The 25,466-nt window shown below is 42.6% G+C and overlaps 2 protein-coding genes across 3 annotated transcripts in view; one reads left to right on the top strand and one right to left on the bottom strand.

Moving 5' to 3' along the window:
• The window catches only part of PPARA (peroxisome proliferator activated receptor alpha), a 42,913-nt gene extending 22,924 nt beyond the window's left edge, over positions 1 to 19,989 (bottom strand). The window contains 5 exon segments of the mRNA XM_030539475.1: positions 682 to 820; positions 12,833 to 12,993; positions 19,792 to 19,883; positions 19,885 to 19,962; positions 19,964 to 19,989. Of these exon segments, the coding sequence (XP_030395335.1) occupies positions 682 to 820; positions 12,833 to 12,993; positions 19,792 to 19,883; positions 19,885 to 19,962; positions 19,964 to 19,989 (496 nt within the window).
• CDPF1 (cysteine rich DPF motif domain containing 1) overlaps positions 1 to 21,839 on the top strand; it is a 76,010-nt gene extending 54,171 nt beyond the window's left edge. Inside the window, exon 5 of one of the 2 annotated variants that reach the window (XM_030539509.1) lies at positions 20,625 to 21,839. The gene's annotated coding sequence lies outside the window, so the exon portion shown is untranslated. Of the gene's footprint in view, positions 1 to 1,871; positions 2,280 to 20,624 lie in introns of those variants that run through there. The other variant, XM_030539501.1, reaches the window with a different exon arrangement.
• The last annotated feature ends 3,627 nt before the right edge of the window (positions 21,840 to 25,466 follow it).

A 25,466-nucleotide genomic window follows, 5' to 3' on the forward strand; every position in this document is an offset into this window, starting at 1 on the left:
ATGTATCTGATGAAGTGGGCTGTAGCCCATGAAAGCTTATGCTCAAATAAATTGTTTAGTCTCTAAGGTGCCACAAGTACTCCTGGTTTTTTTTGGTTTTTTTTTTTTTTAAATAAAATTAGGATATATTTTCTGGAAATGAAAGGCGATTTTCTGATGACCTTAATAGTAAAAGTGAACTAACACATACTTTTAGTGACCCTTCATTTTGTTGATCAAATTGAATTAAACATCAGAGTAGAAATCTCACAGACATGCATTCTCAAGCTAGCCTTCAATATTTTTTTCCTCATTCCCAGTTAACCATGCTCACATGCCTCTTCTGCACTTAATTTTTGAAAGCGAGTCTTTTTTTTTGGGGGGGGGGTGACCTTGAAACTTGTCCATACACCGCGCACCTAAAACATGCTTACTTCAGAACAGAGGAAAAGGAGGAAAGCAAAACTCAAACAAACGAACCCCACTAATTAGGCCTTGATCCTGTACTGAGAACAAAATCCTGCACCCAAGAGTTCTCAATGCAGGATCAGGGCCTCATTTTAATACACTGTAAACACCTGAGACTGAATCCTGTAACACTTGCTCACACAAGTAACTGTGTGGAACCACTCATGTAAGTAAAGTTATTCACATGCCTGCCTGCAGAATTGGAAGCAAATTATTAAGGGCACTCTTACCTACCATTATGTGACATTCCAACTGAAAGGCACTTTTGAAAACGACAGTATTGGCACTTATTACGATTTTTTTTCTGAATTTTGCAGGTACGATCACATTTATCATAGATGAGTTTAAGTCGAATTGTTCTCCTAAAAAATCCCTGTAAAAAGTTTGAGAACATTATATACTGTCAAAAATGTGAGCTAATGGAAGTCTTCCAATAAAACTTAATCATATTGCTACATTTTCTCTTTTCTTTGTGTCCTGTTTTTCTACACTTGACACTTACAGAAACTAAAGGTAAATGTTAATAAATTGAGTAACTTAATAAAATACTAATTATTAATAATGTAATATATTATAAAAATACAAGATAAAATCTTATTTATAAAGAAAAATAATTAAAGAAATTATTTAAGGTAAAATAATAATTGTATTAATTTTAAGGTAATATATTTTCTTATAAAACTATAATTATTTTTATCTTAAGTATGATGTGTCACAACGTAGTAGTTTCCTACTTCACTGAATACAGCATTACATGGAGGCCAGATTCTCACCTGCACTGAGTTGATACTTGGCTCAGATAAAATGTGGAGGGTGGGGAAGGTAACGTTAAACCTCCTTTCTCCACTCCTGATCCTTTGCAGGCTGGGGGGGGGGGCAAGATGACTCTTAATGTACTATCAGAGTAGCCTTGAAGGATCAAGCAGAACCATGCACTGTGCCAGCCCCCTCTCCCTGTCAGAAAGAATCTTCATCTGCCATACATGTGCGCACACATCCTCAATAGATGGTTATGTGCAGGAAGAGCACATGTTAACAGCATGAAGAGTTGGGAATTCACAGGAAAGTGCAAGGGTGTAGAGGAAGAACTAAGGACAGACACATGGGCACCAGAGAAAAGCCTATAAACAGGCGCGGCCCATCCATATAGGTGAACTAGGCAATCACTTAAGGTGCTAAGTTAAATGGGGTGCCAAATTTGAGGAAAAAAATCAGATTTAAAAAAAATGAAAAAAATTGAAAAAGATGGAAAAAAATACAAATGAAATAAAGATGTCATTATTTCAATTTCCGTGCATGTATGGCAGGAATATGAATAAAAATTAATTTCTCTACATTTCTCAGAATTCATTAATGTCAAATCTTTTATTTACTGCAAAAATAAATAATATTTTGGTGATTTTTTTTTTCAATTTGTGACATAGGGTCAAGATGACGCACCCCACAGTTTTGATAAGCAATAACTCAGCCACAATGAAACATCTGCCAGCGGCAAGAGCTGCAATGCTAGTCACTCCTAACTTGAATATACATCAAGGTCACACAGCCGGAAATTCATGTAGAGCAGAGATATTGCAAGTTGATACATGTCAAAAATGGTCATTTTAACATACGTCGCGGGTAGATAGTTAAGAATCTAGTGAATGCTGTGGAAAATTGTGTTTCTTGGTGCCAAAGAATAATAAAAAAACAGCTTTCAGCATTACAAATCCAAAATGTGAGTATCTTTAAGCATTATTAAACCTTAGCATTATCATCAGGATGTATAATTATAAACTTTTCTTTGTTATAACTGGTTCACATATAATAAATAAGGTCAATAAAAGAAAAGTAACAGCGCTAACACTTAATAGACTACAAAAGTGATGACATCACACTCCAAGCAGGTAACGGTGAGGAAGGGAATTACTTTCCAAACAACTGGTGGTGTGTTATAAAGTTAAAAAAAAAAAAAAAAAAAAAAAAAAAAAAAAAGGTCATTTTGTTTCTGTGTAAATGCTGTAACTAACTGTTTTAATAGGTAACTGAGTGTATGTTACTAATCACTGAACCTTTAAGCAGTGAAAGGACGTGTTGGGATGGCTGCAATGTGGTTTAAATCACCAACCAACCATGTGGTGTGTCAACCATCCTTAATGCTATACTGCTTGCAGTCGGGAGCACAGTACACAACAATATTCAAATGCCCCATGGCAGAAAGAGGAAAAAGAATACCCTCAGGAACCAAGTATTATAAACGAAAGGCTAAGGAAAATGACCAAATAAAACAGCAGGGATCCTTCCTGAAATATCATCTCTTTAATCAAAAAAAAGATGGAAGCAGTTCACAGCATCCAGATGAAAAGACGGTTACTCACCTTTGTAACTGTTGTTCTTTGAAATGTGTTGCTCATATCCATTCCAGTTAGGTGTGCGCGTCACGCGTGCATGTTCATCAGAAGACTTTTACCCTAGCAACTCCAGTGGGCCGGCAGGTCGCCCCCTAGAGTGGCGCCGGCCTGGCGCCCAATATATACCCCTGCCGGCCCACCTGCTCCTCAGTTCCTTCTTGCCGGCTACTCCGACAGTGGGGAAGGAGGGCGGGTGTGGAATGGATATGAGCAACACATCTCGAAGAACAACAGTTACAAAGGTGAGTAACCGTCTTTTCTTCTTCGAGTGATTGCTCATATCTATTCCAGTTAGGTGAATCCCAAGCCTTATCTAGGTGGTGGGGTCGGAGTGAGAAGTCGCGGCATGGAGCACTGCAGAGCCGAAGGCCGCGTCATCTCTGGACTGCTGGACCAAGGCATAATGGGAAGCGAAGGTGTGGACGGAAGACCAGGTCACCACCCTACAAATCTGGATGGGCACGTGGGCGAGGAAAGCCATCGATGATGCTTGTGCCCTGGTGGAGTGCGCAGTCACATGGCCCGTAGGGGCGTGAGCCAAGTCATAACAGGTCCTGATACAGGACATCACCCACGAGGAGATCCTCTGTGAGGAAATGGGTAGTCCTTTGATTCGGTCCGCTACCGCCACAAAGAGCTGGGAGGATTTGCAGAACGGTTTGGTCCTCTCCAGATAAAACGCGAGCGCCCGGCGGACATCAAGCGAGTGGAGCTGTTGCTCCCTGCGGGACGAATGAGGCTTTGGGAAAAAGACAGGGAGAAAGATCTCCTGGTTGACATGAAAGGCTGAGACCACCTTGGGGAGAAAGGCAGGGTGTGGCCTCAGCTGCACCTTGTCTTTATGGAAGACCGCATACGGGGGATCTACCGTGAGGGCCCGGAGTTCTGACACCCGTCTGGCTGAGGAGATGGCCACCAGGAAAGCAGTCTTACAGGAGAGAGAGAGCAGGGAGCAAGTCGCTAACGGCTCACATGGAGGACCCATGAGCCGAGTCAGAACCAGGTTGAGATCCCAGGTAGGGGCAGGGGGTCGAACCTGGGGGTAGAGACGTTCTAATCCTTTTAGGAATCTGGTCACCATAGGGTGAGAGAAAACCGAACAGCCATCTCCCCCCGGATGAAAGGTGGAGATAGCCGCCAGGTGAACCCGAAGGGACAATATCACCAGGCCCTGCTGCTTGAGGGACCAGATGTAATCTAGAATATTGGCGACAGAAACCTCCATAGGGAGGAAACCCCTCTCTGTGCACCAAAAGGAGAAACGCTTCCACTTGACCGAGTACGTCGCTCTAGTGGAAGGTTTCCTGCTGCCCAGGAGTACTTGACGTACTGGGCTAGAGCACCGTAGTTCCGACCTGGTCATCCACGCAGGAGCCACGCCGTGAGGTGCAGAGACTGGAGGTCCAGGTGACGGAGCCTGCCGTGGTCCTGGATGATCAGGTCCAGGTGAAGGGGCAGGGGGACTGGGTCGGCTAGAGACAGGTCCAGCAACAATCGGATACCAATGTTGCCTGGGCCACGCTGGAGCTATCATAATCAAGCAGGCCCTGTCCCTGCGCACCTTCAGAAGGACCTTGTGGATAAGCGGGAACGGAGGGAACGCGTAGAACAGGTGCGTCGTCCACGGAATAAGAAAGGCATCCGCTACCGACCCTGGTTCCCGGCCTTGAAAGGAGCAGAACATCTGGCATTTCCTGTTCCCTCTGGACGCGAAAAGGTCCATCCGGGGACAACCTCACCTCTGGAAGAGTGAGAGGGCGACGTCCGGGCGAAGGGACCATTCGTGCAAAAGGAAGGATCTGCTCAGACTGTCTGCCAGCGTGTTCCGTACTCTGGGAAGAAAGGATGCCATGAGGTGAATGGAGTGGGCTATACAAAAGTCCCAGAGCCGCATCGCCTCCTGACATAGGGGAGAGGATCTCATGCCACCCTGCTTGTTGATATAGTACATGGTCGTTGTGTTGTCGGTGAATACCGAGACACAGCGACCTTGAAGCTGATGAGAGAACGCTTGGCAAGCAAGGCGGACCGCTCTCAACTCCCGTATGTTGATGTGGAGGGCCACCTCCTAAGGAGACTACTGGCCCTGCGTCCTCAGGGTTCCGAGGTGGGCCCCCCAACCCAGGTCTGAGGCATCCGTTGTTAGGGATACCGAGGGCTGGGGCGCATGAAACGGGAGCCCCGCACACACTACGGACTGGTCTAGCCACCACCGGAGGGAATCCAATACATCCTGGGGGACGGTGATAACCGCGTCCAGCAGACACCTGACCGGACGGTATTGGCTGATAAGCCAGAACTGGAGGGGCCTCATACGAAGCCGCGCATAACCCGTAACGAAGGTGCAGGCCGCCATGTGGCCTAAGAGGATTAGGCACGTTCTTATAGAGATCAAGGGAGCCGCCTGTAGACGCTGAATGATGGCCGACAGCGTCTGGAACCTGGACAGCGGCAGAACGGCCCTGGCCAAGGTGGAGTCCAGAATGGCCCCGATGAACTCTATCCTCTGCATGGGAAGCAGAGTGGACTTGTCCACATTGAGAACAAGGCCCAAATCTCCAAAGAGTCTGCTGACCGTGTGGACGTGGTTGAGGACCTGCGACTCTGACGTGCCTCAAATCAGCCAGTCGTCGAGGTAGGGGAATACGTGTATGCGACTGCGTCGAAGATGGGCGACGACAACAGCCATGCATTTTGTGAATACCCTCGGGGCCGTGGAGAGGCCAAACGGGAGGACCGCAAATTGATAATGGTGGCAGTCGATCACGAACCGAAGGAAACGTCTGTGTTGTGGGAAAATGGCTATATGAAAATAAGCGTCCTGCAAGTCAAGGGCGACATACCAGTCTCCAGGATCCAGAGATGGGATAATGGTCCCCAAAGATACCATGCGGAACTTCAACTTCACCATATATTTGTTGAGTTCCCGCAGGTCGAGGATGGGTCTGAGGCCTCCCTTGGCTTTGGGGATCAGAAAGTAGCGGGAATAAAACCCCTTGCCCTTTTCGTTCTCTGGAACCGCCTCTATGGCTCCTTTGTTGAGGAGCGTCTGCACCTCCTGAAGGAGGAATTGCTCGTGAGAAGGGTCCCTGAGGGACGAGGGTGGGGGGCGGGAGGGAGGGTGCGAAATAAATTGCAGACGGTATCCCGTTTGCTCCGTGCGTAAGACCCAACAGTCGGATGTTATTTGGGTCCACGCCGGGAGGAAGAACGAAAGGCGGTTGGAAAACGGAGGGGACGGATCCGTGGAGGAAACTGGTACAGCGTCCTCGGGCGCACCTTCAAAACGAAGGTTTTGGGCCAGGTGGGGCTTTAGAGGAGCTCTGATTCTGTCCCCCTTGGTTGCCCGATTGTCTTTGCCGGCCATTCCTGCTTTGGCACCTACTAAAGTCTTGACGCTGGCGTTACTGGGGATAGGGCCGGCGCTGCTGCTACTGCTGAGGCCGGAAGGGTCTGCGCTGTGTCCCGGGCATGTGCATCCCTATTGAGCGCATGATGACCCTATTGTCTTTCAGGCTTTTCAGCCTGGGGTCAGTCTTCTCTGAAAAACAGGCCCTGACCTTCAAACGGGAGATCCTGGATGGTGTGTTGGAGCTCCGGAGGAAGGCCAGAAACCTGTAGCCAGGAGATGCGGCGCATGGTAACCCCAGAAGCCAGAGCTCTGGTGGCCGAGTCCGCCGCGTCCAAGGATGCCTGCAATGAAGTTCTCGCGACCTTCTTGCCTTCATCAAGAATCGCCGCGAATTCTTGACGCGCATCCTGAGGCAACAACTCCTTGAACTTATCCGCCACTACCCAGGAGTTATAGGCATAGCGGCTAAGGAGTGCCTGTTGGTTAGAGACTCTGAGTTGGAGGGCGCCCGCTGAGTAGACCTTCCGGCCTAGCAGGTCCATGCGCCTCACCTCCTTGGACTTCGGTGCTGGGGCCTGCTGCCCGTGGCGCTCCCTCTCATTCAGAGACTGCATGACGAGGGAGTACGGGGTGGGTGGACATGCAGGTACTCAAACCCTTTGAAGGGTGCCACATACTTGCGCTCCACCCCGCGTGCAGGAGGGATAGAGGCCGGTGACTGCCAGATGGTATTAGCATTGGCTTGAATAGTCCTAATGAAGGGAAGGGCGACTCTGGTGGGAGCATCCGCTGAGAGAATGCTCACCACAGGATCTTCGATTTCCGAGACCTCCTCAGCCTGCAAGTTCATGTTTTGCGCTACACGCCTGAGGAGATCCTGGTGCGCCCTGAGGTCGAGTGGGGGGGGGGACTGGAGGATGACGTTCCCGCCACTGCCTCATCGGGGGAGGATGATCAGGAGACCCCCGGTAGGAGCGGGTGCACGGGGGGCTCCGTCTGTACCAACGCCTCTGATCCTGGAGGGAGCTCAGGGTCCTGCTGGTTAGACCGGTCTTCCCCCGTTGGAGAAGGGGGAGGGGGAGACAACGAGGCCTCCGGAGCCCGGTGCTCAAATGTCGCTGGTTGCGGTGGAATGTGCTGAGGGCTCTGGGCTTGATGGTACGCCCAGGGTGTCCAGAAGCCCCACTGTTGCGGTCCCTGATCCTGCGGAGGAGGGTCTTGGAAGAGGGTCGCGGGTCTGTCCGCGTCCAGAGCGTACATGCTGTCTGCCTGCGATGAGACAGACGGCTGCCGGGACGGCCATGGTGGGGCCGAACATGGCTGATAGGGCTCCCTCGGCCTTGACGTCGAAGACCTCCTCAGTGCCGGGGACCGGTACCAGGAATCGTACCAGTGCCGGGATTGGGACTGGGACCTGCCATCAGCGCGGTGCTGGGAGGTCGACTGGGACCTGCCGCCGGCACGGTGCTGGGAGGTCGACCGGGACCAGGACCTGCCACCAGCGCGGTGCCGGAAGGTCGACTGGGGTGCTGACCGCCGACGAGAACGGCTCCTGGAGTCTCGGTGCCGGTAGCGGCGACTCGATCCAGACCAGTGCCGGGAGTAGCGAGATCGTCTGGAAGATGACCAGTGCCGCAAGTACGACCAGTACCACCGAGGGGAGCGGTGCCGGGACTGCAAGCAGTGCCTGAGCGAGAACGTCCACAGTGCCAGGACCTCGAAGGGGATCGGTGCCGGCTGGGCGAGTCCGGAGACGGCGCTTGCATTGTCGCAGGCTTGCCTCTAGATAAAACGCACACCGGGGGCACTGGGGGTTGAGGCAGGGTGGTTTCAGTGAGAGCAATCAGGTCCTGCGCCGAAGCGAATGTCTCTGGTGTCGAAGGGACCAACAGCTCAACCCTGGATCTTATAGGGGAGCTATGAGGGACCGGACTCGACGGACCTCCGGGGCCTGGAGTTGACAGAATCCCTGTTGGTGGTGCCGCGGCAGAGGTAGGTGCCGGGCGCTCCGCTCAAGTCTGCGAGGATGGAGTGGCAGACGTCGAGGGCCTTGCATCGAGTCCCGGTGCCGGGGAAGGTCGCTGCCAGGGCATCTTTTTGGTGCCAGCGCGGTCCGGTGCCGGTGCGGAGCCAGCGCTCTGCGTCGGGACCACAGGGTTAAGTGCCGCTTCCATCAGGAGAGTCCTTAACCTCTGGTCCCTCTCCTTCTTTGTCCTAGGCTTAAAAGCTTTACAGATGCGGCACTTATCTGAAATGTGCAATTCCCCCAGGCACTTCAGACTGGTGTCGTGGGGATTGCTCGTTGGCATCGGCTTCTTGCAGGCCGAGCACTGTTTGAACCCCGGCGAACCAGGCATGGGCCCGGTTCCGGGAAGGGCTAAAGCCCAAGCCCAAGCCCGCCAACTCAGTATATACAGCTATGCTAAAAGTTAACAATAACGAAAAGTCCAACTACTATTTACAACTATCTACAACTATGAGAACAATGAAACAAAGGAGAGCTGGGGACGTGGAGGACAGCTATGCCGCGCTCCACAGTTCCAACGACCAACATGGCGGTAAGAAGGAACTGAGGAGCGGGTGGGCCAGCAGGGGTATATATCGGGTGCCAGGCCGGGGCCACTCTAGGGGGTGATCTGCCGGCCCACTGGAGTTGCTAGGGTAAAAGTCTTCCAATGAACGTGCACGCGCAGCGCGCACACCTAACTGGAATGGATATGAGCAATCACTCGAAGAAGAAGGAATTTTACTTGGAGAGGAGGAGGTTAACTCACATCTGCACGGAAGCAGTTTGGAACATCAAGATGAAGGTATACCACTTCAAGATGAGGGTAGCTCACATCCACAAAAAAGCAGTTTGGAAACTCAAGATGATGGAAACTTACTTCTAGATGAAGGCAGCTCACAGCATCAGACTGATATGGAAGTGGAGAAAATTTATTCACCTTCAGAGAGACATGCAGAAATTGAAGTAAAGGAAGGAGAAGGAAGAAAGGATGAGGAAGTCAAACAAGTTACAGTATGGGGACCCAGCTTCATGGCCCAGATGTGATGACAGTGTGTGTCAAATTCTTGTGGAACATGGACCCGAACAAGTTCATGAATTTCCCTTCCCTAAGGAGAGCAATAAAATAAAATTCTCTGCTCAGCATTACATGAGGAAACTCATTAATAGAGAAGAAATTCATCAAAACTGGTTACAATATTCAGTATCAAAGAACTTTGTGTTTTGCTTTTGCTGCAAGTTGTTTAGAAATCAAGCAATTGGTACATCACTTACTGAAAATGGTTCGAAGGCCGGGAAAAACATATCTTCAATTCTCATTTCACATGAAAGAAGTATTTGGAATGTTTTCAAAATTGGAAAGAACTTGAATTATGACTGAAAAAAAGGAAAAAATTTGATGAAGAAAATTTGTGTGTGATCAAGGAAAAAGAAGAATATTGGCAACAAATATTAGAGCATCTGATTGCTTTAGTGAGAGTCTCGGTGGGCAAAATTTAGCATTCTGCGGCCGTGGTAGAAATGAAAAATTTTGTACTCCAGGTAATGGAAACTTTTTAAAATTTGTTGAATACTTACCTTTGTTTGATCCAGTCACGAAGGAGCATCTACGTAAAATAACTGATCATGAAACACAGGTTCATTACTTAGGAAAAATATGCAGAATGAAATTATTCAAATCCTAGCAAATGCCATTAAAAAGAAAATTGTAGAAGCTGACCATTCTCCAAAATACTTTTCAATAATACTGGACTGTGCACCAGATGTGAGTCATGTTCAACACATGACAATGATCATTTGTTTTGCTGTTCTGGAAAAGTCTGCAGAGGAAGATGATGTTGAAGTGCTCATAAAGGAACATTTTTTGCTTTTCGTACCACTGAAGGATACTACTGGAGCATTTATGCCTGAAACTACTCTACAAGAGCTTGAAACAATGTCATTATCTGTTGAAAACTTACGTGGCCAAGGCTATGATAATGGGAGTAATATGAAGGGTAAAGACAATGGTGTGCATAGGAGAATTCGTTCCTTGCAGTGTGCATTCTCTGGATTTGGTAGTCAATGATGCTGCTAGATGCAGTTTGGAGGCAAGCAGTTTCTTTGACCTGGTGCAACATGTTTATGTGTTTTTCTCAGGCTCTATACACCATTGGGAGATTCTGACTCGACATGTGAATTCCTTAACTGTGAAACCACTTAGACAAGATGGGAGAGTCACACTGATGCTTTGAAGCCTCTTTGCTATTAACTCAGAAGCATTTATGATGCCCTAATTGAAATTTCTGATACTACCTTTACTGGATCAGGTGGCAATACGGCATGTTCAGATGCAGAAGCTCTTGCAAATGGCCTTTCCAAGTTCAAATTTGTGACTTCACTCATTTTGTGGTATAATATCCTTTTTGAGATTAACCTCACTAGTAAGCAGCCTCAGGAAAAGAACTTGAACATACATTCTGCTACTCAAAAACTGCAGCAAACTAAAAATATTCTGAAGGAATTCAGAAGTGATGAAGGATTCGAAAGAACACTGGTAGATTCTCTTGAGCTTGCTGAAGAAACAGACTTTCCGACAGAATTTGAACCAGAGCCAGTTCGCATTTGGCAAAAGAAACAGCAGTTTTCATATGAAGGATGAGACATACCCATTCAGAACCCAAAACAAAGGTTCAAAGTGAATTTCTACTTTGCAGTCCTTGATACTGCTATTCACTCGGTTGATGAAAGATTCCAACAGATGCAGCAGCTAGAGTCACTATTTAGATTTCTATATGATATCCACAGCTTGCAAAAGAACACAGCAAAACAGATAAGAGAATTTTGTATAAAACGGAAGTTGGCATTGACTCATGAAAACTCAAGAGACATTGATACCACAGATTTGTGTAGTGAGCTTAGGGTTTTTCCAAGATGACTTAAGAAACATTACACTCCTGAAGAAGTACTGAAGTTTGTTTGTGAAAATAAACTCAAGACAGTTTTCCAAACATTTTTATAGCTCTACACATTCTTTTAACTTTACCAGTTTCCACAGCTAGTGGGGAAATGTAGCTTCTCAAAGTTAAAACTGATAAAAACATATCTGTGTTCAACAATCGTGCAAAAGAGACTTGTTGGACTTGCCAAAATGTCAATAGAGCATGAAATAGCTGGAAAACTGGGTCTAAAAGAACTAGTCACTGAATTTTCAAAACTTAAAGCAAGAAAAGTGATGTTTTAAGAGCACAGAGTGTTTTTTATTTGGAGTGTTTTGCAAATACAGGTTAAAGTTCATTGAAGAGTTTTCTTATTTCTTTCTATATTGGATGTGGTGGTAATGGCAATTAAAGCCGGATAACGTAATAGATGATTCTGGATTTGTAATTAAAATTATAATTAACATTTTTAATGCATTTTTATTTGAAATTGGACTGAAATATCATCTAGCTGTCAGGTACAAATCTATTCTGATAATTGTGTCTCTCTATTTTATCTGATCTCAGAAACATTGGTTGGACAGAGACAGACAGACAAACTAAATAATTAAGCCTCTGTTTAAAAAAAAAAGCTTAAAAAACATTAAAAAGGAAAAAATGGGGCAAAATGTTTCTAAGTTTACCAAAAACCTCAGCCTAGATCTGCCCTTGGAGTTTGGGGTGGGGGGCGCCGACTGCATGGTTCGCCTAGGCCGCCAGTTGCTGGCAGCTAGTCTAGGGCTGCCCCTGCTTACAAATAATCTTACCATGATGTTCTGAGGGACACTGCAATGAAATACTAGTCTCTACAAACATTGCTACACACGCTGTGTCATGATAAGACATTGTGATGTGTGAAGCAAGATGTTGCAGTGCCAGCATGTCATGCAGTGCCACATTTGAGCATGACCTAGTTCTCTAACTCTAAAAGAATGAGTACAAATCTTCAGATTTAAGTTTAGAATTATTCCACCAATTCCAGAACATTAATCCACAAAACTCTACATTTGAACCTTATTATCCTGACCCTAGAGTTAAGGTTGAGTGATTGTAAAATTTTTTGAATGTTTTAAAATTGCTTCACTTCCTCAAGTCCTGTTATATGATGAAGAAAAAATATATAAAACTAGACATACATTAGAAAATAATCAAAACATAAAACCTTTATATGTTTTTGGTCATCTATTCTATACTTCAAAGACTGATGGCAAGCATGTTTGGCTTCATGACCATGCACTGTCTCCAAATTTATAATAAGTAAAACATTATACTAAAAGCAATTCAGGTAGGATATGGTGGTGATGAAGCATTCAGGATTTGTTCATTGGAAATACATGGCTTCCATAGCATATTCCCAACACAAAACAAAACACTGATGGAACTTTTTTTATACCTTTTAAAATTATTTTAATCTCTAATGATAACTAGTTCTTTTCACAAAAGCACTACTTATAATCATCATCAACTGCCTTTCTTGAAGAAGTTTAGTATCATATTATGGTACCAGACAAAAATACTTCTTGAGAAGATCACAAGTGACTTTATTATTTAAATTATGTTTTCTTTTACTGCTAGACTGATTTTAATTAGCCATTTACAAAGTAACTAAGTTTTTTCTTCATATAATCCTGTAAATAAAGCAATATGGTTTAGGCTATTAAAAAAAAAAAAACAACCATACCTTACAACCTTCACAAGCATGTACTCCATAATGGAAGCCAGAGGCTTTGTCCCCACAAATTCTACATTCAATGTTTAATACTCCACCAGGTGATTCATCTATGCTACCTGGAATTGTGCCAAAATTAATGGATGATGGACTTGATGCTGGTGAAAGGGTGTCTAGAAGAAAAAGAAACACTTCATAAATTCTGTAATATCAAAATCAGTACCAGTTCTGTGCTAAATTTCATCCACATAGGAAAGAGTTTATTTTAAAAGCCTGAAATAAAAAAAATTACATGCACTATTATTCTAACAGTAACAAATCTGTTTGAAAACTAGCTCATGCTTCTATTAATAGTGCAGCAAACAAATACAGGGTCTGTACTAGAATTAATAGAAGCTAATGTCGGTGATACACACAATGCACCCACCAAAGGATAGGAGAGCTTAAGACCCAGAACCAAAGAAGTTCTAGTGGTATTTCAACTACAGTTCAGTAAGTATGCACAGGAAATCTAGAATAATTTAGACAGTGATCCGAAAATATCTGAAGCTTTGAAATCACGTGTTAAATGAATGACAATCTCATGTTTGCAAGGGAACTTACTCATTATAATTCTCTGCAATTATCTATTTTTCATATATTTTACTGGTTATAAAATAACGTAAATTGGAAATGGAAGAGTGGCATTGGCTGAACAGACTGATTCATGTTGCTGGGGCAAAGCCTATGGACCAGATCCTCAAAGTAGTACTATAATGCCCAGGCAGCCAATGGACCACCATTTCTCTATGGTTATAATCAGCACAGATGGACATTACATCTTCTGCCCAGGATAGCTCCAGACATGTGCTTTAGATTAGCCTACTCAAGTCAGAGTCAGACCTGCTGTTATGGAAAGACAGCACACACATCTTCCTGGTTAAAGCCCTCCAAGTCAGCAGAACATTTAAGCACAAGCTTATCTTTAAGCATGTGTTTAAAGTCCCATTTTAGTTCATTGGGACTACTTGTGAACTGGGGCCTAAGATGGGAGATATTGAGCTTCTAGTGCAATTCTGAAGAGTTTGCCCTTTACCAGAGGAGTGAAAACTGGCCATATGATTAAACTGCAGTGAGGTGAAAGAGAATCTTCAAAAGGAAGACAAGCTAGGGACTACAATGTAGATGATCTGGCAATCAAAACCTTCATTGAATGACTACGCTGCCTCACCTCCTAAAATGTGAGAAAAACAATGCTCAATAACTCCAAAATAGTGAAATAATCAAGCAGAAATTGTCCAATGCTCATCTGTAAAGTTTAAATATCTTGCGAAATTAAAATGTTTCACTTTGAACCACCTCCAACAAAACCAAAAAAAACCCCATAAGAACAGAAAAGTTGCCATACTGGGTCAGACCATGGTCTATCTTGCTCAGAACCCTATCTCCAACAGTGGCCCGAACCAGAGCTTCAAGGAGAGCATACAGAACAGGGCAATTATGGAGTGATTCTGGTAGTCAGAGGTTTAGGGTTGCATTCCTGACCATCTTGGCTAATAGTCATTGATGGACCAATCTTCTATAAACGTAACTTGTTCTTGTTTTCACCCAGTTATATTGCTGGCTATCACAACATTCTATGCAATGAGTTCCACAGGTTAGTTGTGTGTTGTATGAAAGAGTACTACTTTTTTGTTTCTGTTAAACTTGTTGCCTATTAATTTCATCAGGGGACCCCTGGTTGTTGCACTGGGTAAAGGAATATAACATTTGTCTATTCACTTTTTCCACATCATTCATGATTTTACATACCTCTATCATATCCTCACTTGGTCTTCTTTTTAGTCTCTCCTCATATGGAAACTGTTTCATAATGTTGATTATCTGTGTTTCTCTCTGAACTTTTTCCAGTTGCACAATATCCTTTTTTGAAATGGGATGACCAGAACTGGACACAGTATTCAAGGTGTGGGCATAGCATGGATTTATATAGGCTCTTTATATTTTTTCATCTGATTTTCCATCCCTTTCCTAACAGTTCCTAACAGACTGTTAGAATTTTTTTCATCTGCAAATTTGACATCAGCAGCTCAGAATTGAACAAAGACTGTGAATGGCTTGCCAACTACAGAACCAGTTTCTCCTCTCTTGGTTTTCACACCTCAACTGCTAGAACAGGGCCTCATCCTCCCTGATTGAACTGACCTCGTTATCTCTAGCTTGCTTGCTAGCATATATATACCTGCCCCTGGAAATTTCCACTACATGCATCTGAGGAAGTGGGTATTCACCCACGAAAGCTCATGCTCCAAAACGTCTGTTAGTCTATAAGGTGCCACAGGATTCTTTGCTGCTTTTACAGATCCAGACTAACATGGCTACCCCTCTGATACTTTCCACTGCTATGCATTGAGCAGAAGTTTTCAGAGAACTATTCACAATGACCCCGAGATCTCTCTCTTAGGCAGTAACAGCTAATTTAGACCCCATCATTGTGTATGTATAGTTGGGATTCATTACTTTGCGCTTTCCAGCATTTAATTTCATCTGCCATTTTGTTGCCCAGTGACCTAGTTTTATGAGATCCTAGGAGATAGAGTCCCCCCTTTCACCAAACTCATCCCTAAGAGATGTCTCCACACAAACCATATGCTTCTCTGCATCAATCCTCTGCAACAGTGATACTCAATAGGCAGCTGGTGGGCCAAATGTTCCTGCTTCCAAGGCTTCCTGCTGGGCCCATCAGCTCACCTTTAAAAAATGTTAATCATTAAATTCACAAACAGAGATGTGCTGCCTATCATTTCCCTATGACTTCTTTAATAAGTAACTTACTTACCCCAGCAAAAATTAAGCACTGCTTACTGGATCTTAAGTTCTTGCGATAGTATCGACTATGATTGAGCTAGGATGCCATCCATTTTTTCATTAGTGATGGAAATAGAATAAAAAAAATGAGCGAGAGTGGGAGTAAATGTTGCAAAGCTGACAGTGAAAACCAAGCTTTTAACCCAAACTGGACAGTGGATTTTCTTTTTACTATCCCACCTCATTTAAATGCAAAATCTTAGGTGTTTAATATGCCAAACCACTGCATCCATCTGTAAAGTCACCAACGTGAGGTGCCACTTTGAATCAAAGCACAGTAATTTTAACACATCCTATTTTCCTGGCAGTGTTGCAAGACATGACAAAATTGAAAATCTGAAGTCTTCGTATCACACTTCAAATGTCATTTTCACATCAGTTACATACAGGAAAAAGTAACAGCTGCTTCTCTTCAGATAATGTTGGTACTAGCTAAAGAGAAAAAGCCTTTCCTGGCTGCTGAGCTTGTGAAGGAGTGCACACTGGAAATGCTGGAGGAACTTTTTGCCAGAGATAAAAAGAAAGATGACATTGTGAACTGTGTGAAGCAAACTCCCCTTTTTGATTCCATAGCAGTATGAATATTGGAGGCAATTTACAAAAAATGTTGTCATCACTGCTTTCTGATTAAAAAAACACCAAATATATGCCTCTTGCAAGGAATTTAAGTGACATGGCTCAGCTATTACTGTTTGTTAGATTTTATGATGGTGAAATTTTCAAGGAAGAAAATTTGTGCTTAGTACCATTAGAAACCAAACCACAGGTAAGATCATTTTTGAAAAGGTAAAAGGCTTTTTTGAAAAAAATGGTTTAGATCTGCAGAAAGTACATCTGCTTGTTACAAATGGAGGTCCCTCTATGACAGGGAAAAAGAAGAGATTTGCTTCACATTTGGCAGCGATGCACTCTTCATTAAAAACACTTTACTGAATCAATCATTCACCAGACTGTCCTGCACAGTAAGTTGTCTGGGAACTTGAAAAAACAAACTATTGGTATTGTGATGAGATTAGTGACCTACATATGCTTAACTTCTAGCCTGCAACGTCTTTTTTTTAAAAAAAGTCTTTTACAAGACGTTTCAGCTGAATAAAGTAATCTGCTGCTGCACAATGACGTTCGCTGGTTAAGTAGGAAGCGCGTGTTAGAGGGGTTTTGTGCGCTTCAAAAAGAAATAACCACAAGACCAACAAGGTGGAGAGTTTCTCGAATTTATGAATGATGTCCCCTCTATGTCGCAGATAGCTTTTTTTGTGCAATATACTGGTCACTTGAATTGCCTCAACTTGCAGCTCCAAGGCCATGAAAACAGCATCAGAGATCTGAAAAAGTGTGTGCTTTCAGAAGTATCTTAAAACCTTTCAGACAAACTTAATAGGAAAGATGTTGCACTTTCCCACATTGTATGTTGTTGCTACAGACGAAACTTCAATGAAAATGATGCAAAAATCTGACTGCAAATTTTAAAATGTGAGTTGAGAATTTTAAAATTCCAAAGGATTTGCTTTTGTTTGTTCATGATCCATTAGTTGTCATTGCCTGTGGACCTAGCAAAGAACTGAAGCAAAGAGCATTCTTGATTAAACGGATGAAGGTACCTTTCAGTTAGAAATTGTAAAACTCCAGAGCTCAGATGTCTTGAAGGCAAAATTCAGAGAAGTGAGACTTTGTGATTTCTGGATTCAATATGCTGACCAGTTTCAGAATAGCCAGAATCTAGCCATCTATCTTTTAACAATGTTCAGATCAACGTACTTCTGTGAATCTGGGTTTTCTACCATGACTATAAAAAACCAACATCGCAAGTACCTGGCAGATAAGCATTTACACAGGTGCATGCACCTTGCTCTGGCCTCCTACAAACCACTCTTCACAGAGCTTGCCTGTGATTCTCCATGTCACCTCTCCCATTAGAGTTTGTGACAAATACAGGTAATAAATGTTGATTTATAAACTTTGTTAAAAGCTAGAAACACTAATACTTACGTTGCAATCAAGGTCTTTATTTATTGGCAGCTGAAGTTTTTTTTTTTTGTTTTTTTTTGAAATTTTGTCAGCCTTCTGCACAAATGGTCTGCTTTATCATAAAATTCTCAAATCTGCCCGCGGGTAGAACTAATTGAGTATCACTGTTCTAGAACCTACACTCCACCAAACTTGAAATTTTCTAAAGCTAGAAGACTTTTCCTTATATTTTGCAGTACACTAAGATTTTACCAAATTCACAGGTGTTTTATTTGAACAAATATATTAAAACAATTATATGACTGTAGGTCAAGGATATGATGTTAGAAACAGGTTCACTCAGAACTCGCATTGCCAACCCCAACCTCAAAAATCTTGACTCAGACCACCCCCAAAAATTTTTTTTTAAGTTGGGTTCTTTTTATTTGCCTTCCAGATTTTGTGCCTTTGGGTTCATGTTTTCCATCTTTTCTTTGCAACCAGGAAGGCAGTAAAATCGTGAGAGTTGGTAACACTATGTCACAAACTCAGATGTGTTACATCTCTTGTTTTGGCCAGAAGGATCCTGTTTTCAAATCAGCTTTCTGAACTGTTTCAAATCAGCTTTCTGAACTTCTTTACAGAAGTTTGAGAGCTAAGGAGATATTCTAGGCTGCATCTTTATGATTTCTATTGTAAATGACACTTGCTCTAGGCTACATCTCTGATCAGAGTCTCCCAAGCTATCCCTGAGTGACACTGGGCAATGCTCTAGCCATTTCTCCCTTGTCACACGGACAAGCATGCAGCAACCACAGCTTCCTCCCTCTTGTCAGGGAACAGTAGGTGAGGTCAACCAAAGAGAAAGGAGAAGCCAGAACTAAACACCCAGGTATAGCAGCTCAGACAGAGCACTTCCCAGTTGATGGCAAGAAGCAACCAGAGGGCTTGATAGCAGAGGGCAAGAAGCAGTCAGCAACAGGGGCTAACAACCCAGCCACAGCCTCATACGCATCCACTCCAGGCCTAAGGGAAACAAGACACAGCTTCCAGAGTTAGCTGGATAGAGGTCTACGGAAATACCCCAGTCAGCTAGGAGCATAAAAATCCCTCTGTTCCTAAAGCTCATTCCATGCTGTAGCCTTGTCAGTCTCATGTTCTGGTGATCGGGACATTTGCTCTCATTTATGTAAATCAGTCATGTATATTTACTCAATAAGAAAGTTAGGACATTAATTTGCATAAACACGCCACATTTATGCACCTTCAGCATTAAGATCTGTGATTTCAAACACTATTCTAAAGTAAATTTAATCTTCTTCTCCCTGTCCTCCAAAAGTGGTGGGAAAAAAATAATTTCCCATTGTCACTGTACTGGATAAGCAAAAATGGTACACAACACTACAGCACTACAGTCCTCATTATGCTTTCTATATAACAAAAACCTCATACAGTCAAAGATCTGAGGATTAATGGCTCTCTGCCAAAATAACTCTCTCAGATGTGTTACTGATATCAGCAGAGAAACCAACATTTAAATAAGGGCATTTTGGAGAGATGAAAAGTTACAGACAAACCTTTTCACCGAGTTCTAGCTTAACTTTTTAGCAGTCAGAATGACTAATCTACTTTTGGCACAGATTTTACTATACATGTCATACATGTTATAAGAGTCACACAGATTGTTGTTCCTGGGACTGATTCAAAGACCGTGAAATCAGGGGAATTTTTTTTGAGGTATTATAAATATTATACAATATCTGCTAAGTTAGGGGGAAAATGCAGCTACTTTTGTAGTAACAGCTGTTGTGACTATTTGGAAAGATACTGGTAAAAAATGGTGTACACTAAAGGTAGTCAGCAAAATTTCATTTTAAAGGGAGCATAAATTTATACAAAACAAGCCAACATACTTCTATCTCCACCTCATCAGTGAAACAAAAACAATAATTTTAAATTTTTGTTCTAAAAATATCACTTTCTATGGACTAACATTTGTCTCATAAATTTCAGGCTGGAGTTAATTTACTGGCATTTTAAACAGCTGAAAGGTTTTTGTTTCCAGTGTGATCTATACATCTGAAACAACTGTTGTAATTTAAAGGAAGGATTTGCTTAGCTCAATTAAATGCATCTTATCTCAACTGATGAAGATTTACTATATTCTAAACTCTTACCTGTAATGACTGATCCATCAGATCCTGGACCATTTCCCAAAGACTGGAGCTCTGTTACACTTAATGCTCCAGGGCTATCATCACCAAGAGACAGAGATGTCCTGTATGTTTTCCATGTCTTGTAGGAACTCTCTAGATAAGGGGCTTCCGAGATCATCCTCCTCTAAGGGGGAAAAACTGGTTTTCTGTGTCCACCATTTAATCCTCATATTAGACTGCTGAAAAAATATACATATGTATAACACATTTAAATACTCTACAAACAATTACATACAGTGTACAAAATAAGGGACTCCATAATTTTTTTAGTAAAATATTATATACTAAAATGTTTTTTCAGAAGCATTGTGTAAAATGAAATACTGACATGATGGCAAAAATGCCCATAGATTGACCTCACAAGAGAAGATTATGGCTAAGTGTCTATGTTACAGTCTCCCTCTCTTTTGCTGTTGAAAGTGGCAAATTATGTTTCTGTAGCAGACAATAAGTATTTCAACCTGAATTGTGCTAGGTAAATGGCAAAGGTCAATAAATAAGTCTACAAATTATGAATAACCATACATCAAAATACTTTACTTAGGGAGCAGTTAGTCCACAGCTGTAGTTTGACAAAGGTCAGAAGATGTGCATCAGGTGGTCTCTTCATCCCTCCCAAATTTGTTCAGTATATCCTGTGATACTGTAGAGATCACAACTTTACCCTATGGTATAAACCTCTGGGAAATAAATGAGCCAAACTCATTCTGGGTGCAAACCTGCTGAAGTCAGTAAAGTTAGTTACACTGGAATAACCTCACCACTGATTTCACATTTTTAATTTTTTTTTTTAGTTGAATCTGCCAGAAAAGGAACAATGGCACATACTGTATAATGTTGCTACTCACGCCAAGAAGTACCGCTACTAAAAGAAGCTGGCCTTTGAGGCTGAAACTAAACTACACTTATAATTGCATTTTCTTCAACAAATGTAAGAACACATACTAATTCAGTACGTCCATGCACTGAATATGGACTGCTGGTTACAGAAAAGCTTTGACTGTTACTTCTGTCACCATGAAGAGTTGACATTTACCAACATACGACGTTCTTACCAATTTTTACATCTTCTAAGTTTACGAGAAAACTGTGGTATATGCTAGCAAATGAAGTTTTAAACACATACACCCAACCCCAAAGTCAATTTACTATTTGACATTGTTAAAAGTTGTGAATATCTTTAATAACAAGCAATCTATGCTTGTTTCAATTTCCCTTGAGTTTTGAGCATTTATCCTGGGAGAAATTTTTTTCTTTTTTTCTTTTGCATGTAACTCAAACAAGGGCAGAGTTATGATTGACACGCTGTGCTGATTGCTGGGATATATATTTTACAATGTAAAGGACAATGAGCTTTAACAGTCTGTAACAAATATCAAACACTCAGGGAGGACCAGCCACGTAGGAGTCTGGCCCATCAAAGTTGTTGCAGAGGTGTAATTGAGGGCAGATAGTGATTCAGTATGTGTAACATGAGTTTGAGAGAGACTAAATAAGTTGTTTGCAATAATACAGTATGTGCAAACAGTTTTTACTAGTGATCTTTGATAATTAAAGAGTTGTTATAGTACTGCAATCTTGCAGATATTCATTATACTTTCCAGAAGTTCACTAGCATATAGAAAAAATTCTACAGCATCCTCCAGTGTGTGCTTATTATACCAAATTACATTGTAAGATAAAAAATGTAGAACAGGAAACAGCAATTGAAAAGTAATTTGTATGCTGTAGCTTGCAACCTTAACACAGGACTATCTGAGCAATTAATGTCATTTACAATGTTTGCACTGGCTTTCTGTCAAATTCCATATTAATATTAAAGTCCCCCAATTCTCAATGAGATCCCTGAATAACTGTGATTCATCTTACTTATCCACACTCACGTATTCTGATCATAATGGATGACTAGGAATACAGATTCTAATCCTTATAGTAAGGGAGTATGCGTCGAGTTGGAATATGTGTCCATAAATTAGCATATTTGTTTTCCTCTAATTATGGTCTGTATGACTTTGGGCAAGTTACTAAACTTTTCTCTGCTTCTGCCCCCCACCCGTGAAATGGAGAAAACACTGTCCAACTTTGTAAAGCATTTTCAGGTTCACTGACAAGACATTATACATAAAGGCAAAGTATTTTTTTAAATTTGGGATTTGCTTCCCTGATCAGCTTGTCAGGAAAGTTTGGCTACTACTGTAGGGTTCTCTCCTTTTCAAACCACATTGTAATGTATAGCACTGAGTTATTTTAAAAATGCAGGGTTCTCCATAATCAGTGGCCTAACACAACATGTATGTATCTGGAGGAAAAGAACTAGCACGGACACATAGATATACAGCCTTCACTCAGTTTTAATTTGGTCCACATCACATTAGTTGGGTGTTTTACCTGAGTAAAAAGCTAGTTAAGGCATTCAGTATTTGACCCAGAGACTTTACAATACAAGCTTTTACAGGAAGCACATTGTACAAACCAGGCCAGGGAAACGTTCTGTGTACCAGAAAACTGAAAAGAAACTGCAGGTAGCAAATTGTAAGCACCATGTCTCCAAATGGCTGGTGGTACAAAGAGGGGAACAGCATTCAAGATTTATTGATTTAGGCTGCATAAAAAAAAAGACAATGATTGACTGCGGCTGAACTGCCAACTTAAGATATGGAGACAACTATTATTAAAAAGTTTCTCTACCTTATATGGGTAGGTGGTAGATAGGTGGTTTGGTTGGGAGTAGGAAGTACTGCTTTTCCCTGTCTAGTTGCCAGACATTTCCAAAAAAAATGAACAATTATTTTGTTTATAGTGCTAGATTTCTTGGCAAGATTTGTTCCCTAAAGCTAGGCCAGGGCCAGCTCTACTGTTTTTGCCGACTCAAGCAGTGTGCCAAATTGCCACCGCGGGCAGCTGAAGACGGAAGCTGCCGCTGCACTGCTCCCGCTGTGGAAACGCATATGCCACCCTAACAGCACACGGACTGCCCCCGCCATCCACGGCAGCAATTCAGCACGTTGCTTGGGGCCACAAAAACACACAGACTGCCGACCCTTGCAGATTGTCGCCCCAAGCACCTGCTTGAAATGCTGGTGCCTGGAGCCAGCCCTGAGCTAGGCATAACCCATTTAATACAAAAGTATTACAAATATAAATCAATCAATCAGACAAAAAGAGAGGACAGATCTTGAAACAGTAGCAACTCATCTCTAAGTGCATCTGTCTTGCAATGTATAACATTTAAGAACATCTATGCTACAGAATGAGACTAGGCAAAGAAGTGATGACAAACTAAAACAAATGTACTAGACCAGGTGTTGTGGCAGATGAATGATACTGAGACTAACAATAAGAATTATTCAAATCAATCATCATAAAACTATCCATCAGTTGGATGCTACCACAGGCGACGGTCATGTTCTGACTAACGTTAGTCTGATTTGCTGCAATTCCGCTCAATTTATTTCTATACACACTCAAAAATGTTTGTATACAGTTAAATTTAAAGGACATTAAAATGTCCTCACTGTCATATAACATATCAAAATAGGCAGCTGGCACTTGAGTTGACCTTTTTTAAATTTAAATTTAACTGTAAACAAAACAAAAACAAACATTTTTAAAGTGGACAAATATAAATAAGCGATCAGTGATCTCTTGGAGTTTGAGGATTATTGTCTTCCATAAAAATGGTGTATGCACAGGTGGCTAATCTGGGATCCACAATTGATGCAGACATTTCCCAATGAAAAGAGTGAAACTGGATTGCTGAGTTGAGTGTGGCATTTCTTTCTTCCTTTCCCATTTCCTGTTATCTCAAAGTTCTAGGCTCCCTGCCACAAGGTCTTTTTCCATTTTAGTCAGCCAAGGGCTTGGGTCTCCCATGAGCTTATGTCAACATTGCACTTTTTTATGTTGGCTTTAAGGGTGTCTTTTAAACATTTTTTTTTGCCTCCCCTCATCCCACTGGCCATGGCTCAGTTATGAAAACATGACCTGCTTCAGGAGTTGATTTTCTCGCATTTGAAGACCATGACCAGCCCAACTGAGTTGTTGGTGGATGATCATCACTTTAATGCTCGAGGCTTTGGCCTGGGACAGAACACTGATGTTGGTGTATCGGTCATTCCATTTGACTCAGAAGATTTTTCAGAGGCACCACTGATGGTATTATTCAAGAATCTTGAAGTGTCTACTGTACTTGACCAGGTTTCAACACAGTACAAGAGAGAAGGGATAACATCAGTCTGACACATGTGAAGCTCTGTTTGATTCTTGATGTAACAATCTTTGAAGATTGTTTTCTCAAGCGTCTGAAAGCTGCACTTGCGCACTGAAGGCAGTGTTAAACTTCATCATCAATGTCAGCTTTCTGTGACAGACAGCTGCCGAGGTAAAGGAAGTGCTCAACATTCTCCAGGGTCTCTTTATTGATCTGAATTATGGGAGCAGGATCCTGGTGATCTGCAGCCTGTTGGTGGAGTACTTCATTTTTCTTGGTGTTAGGTATGAGCCCAAGTTGGTGGAAGGCCACAGAGAAAGTGTCAACTAGTTTTTGAAGGTGCCCTAAACATAGTCTGCCTTGCCTCCCCCTAACTGGATAACCATGTCCAGAGGCATCACCTAACTGTGGTCAAAACTAAACAATGAAATTTGGAATCTGGAACGTTCAAAACCTGATGGACAACCTGAAAAGTAACCATTCAGAGCAAGGAACAGCAACTGTGGCCAGAGAACTCGGGAGGCATGACATCGACACTGCTGCTCTGAGACCTGACATACAGGAGGACAGCTCCAGGAAAAAGGGTGGTGGTTTCACTTTTTTCTGGAAGGGAGCAGTGACAATGAACGATGAATCTACGATGTTGGTTTTGCTATTAAAAATATAATTATCAACCAACTCTTGGAATTACCTGTTAGCATCAATGAATGACTCAGGACCCTCTGTCTTAAACTTGCCAAAAATCAGCATGCAACACTCATTAGTGCATAAGATCCAACCCTTGATGCTGATGATGAAATCAAAAGAAAGATTTTATACCAACCTTGACCAAACTGTCTATGCCATCAAAGAGTACAAGTTCATACTCCTTGGCAATTTTAATGCAAGAGTTGGACATGACTTGCAGCTTTGGAATGGCATGATCAGAAAGGAAGAAGTGGGCAAGACCAATTCTAATGGAATTCTTCTCCTGACCAAATGCATGACACATTATCTAAATAAGTATTACTCCTAGGAAAGGTGCCAGACTGACCAGGGCTTTGGAGCAGTGCTCTGGCTCTGCTCCAGGCAAAAACCTGCAGCTCCACTGCTCCGGAGCTGCTCCACGCTCCAGCTCCGGGCTCCACTCCAAAGCCCTGAGACTGACAACACTATATCTGAGCTCTCAACATCAATTCAGGCTGTCCCACATGAGCCAACCTCACTGAGGAGGGATGAGCTTACAGGGTGGCTCAGCTGTTCTATTAAGAGTGTCCAAACAATATCAATTGTGATTAATTGTAAATTTATATAATATTAGAACCATAACATACAATATTAGAGATAATTTGGTTATAATTAGGACAATTAGGTTATTTTAAACATTGCCCTGAAGGGTAATGATTATTGAATAGATGGTCCCTGTTGATCTAATGTAATTTGAAGC

This window comes from Gopherus evgoodei, chromosome 1 (genome assembly GCF_007399415.2).
Source record: "Gopherus evgoodei ecotype Sinaloan lineage chromosome 1, rGopEvg1_v1.p, whole genome shotgun sequence".
NCBI lineage: Eukaryota > Metazoa > Chordata > Testudines > Testudinidae > Gopherus > Gopherus evgoodei.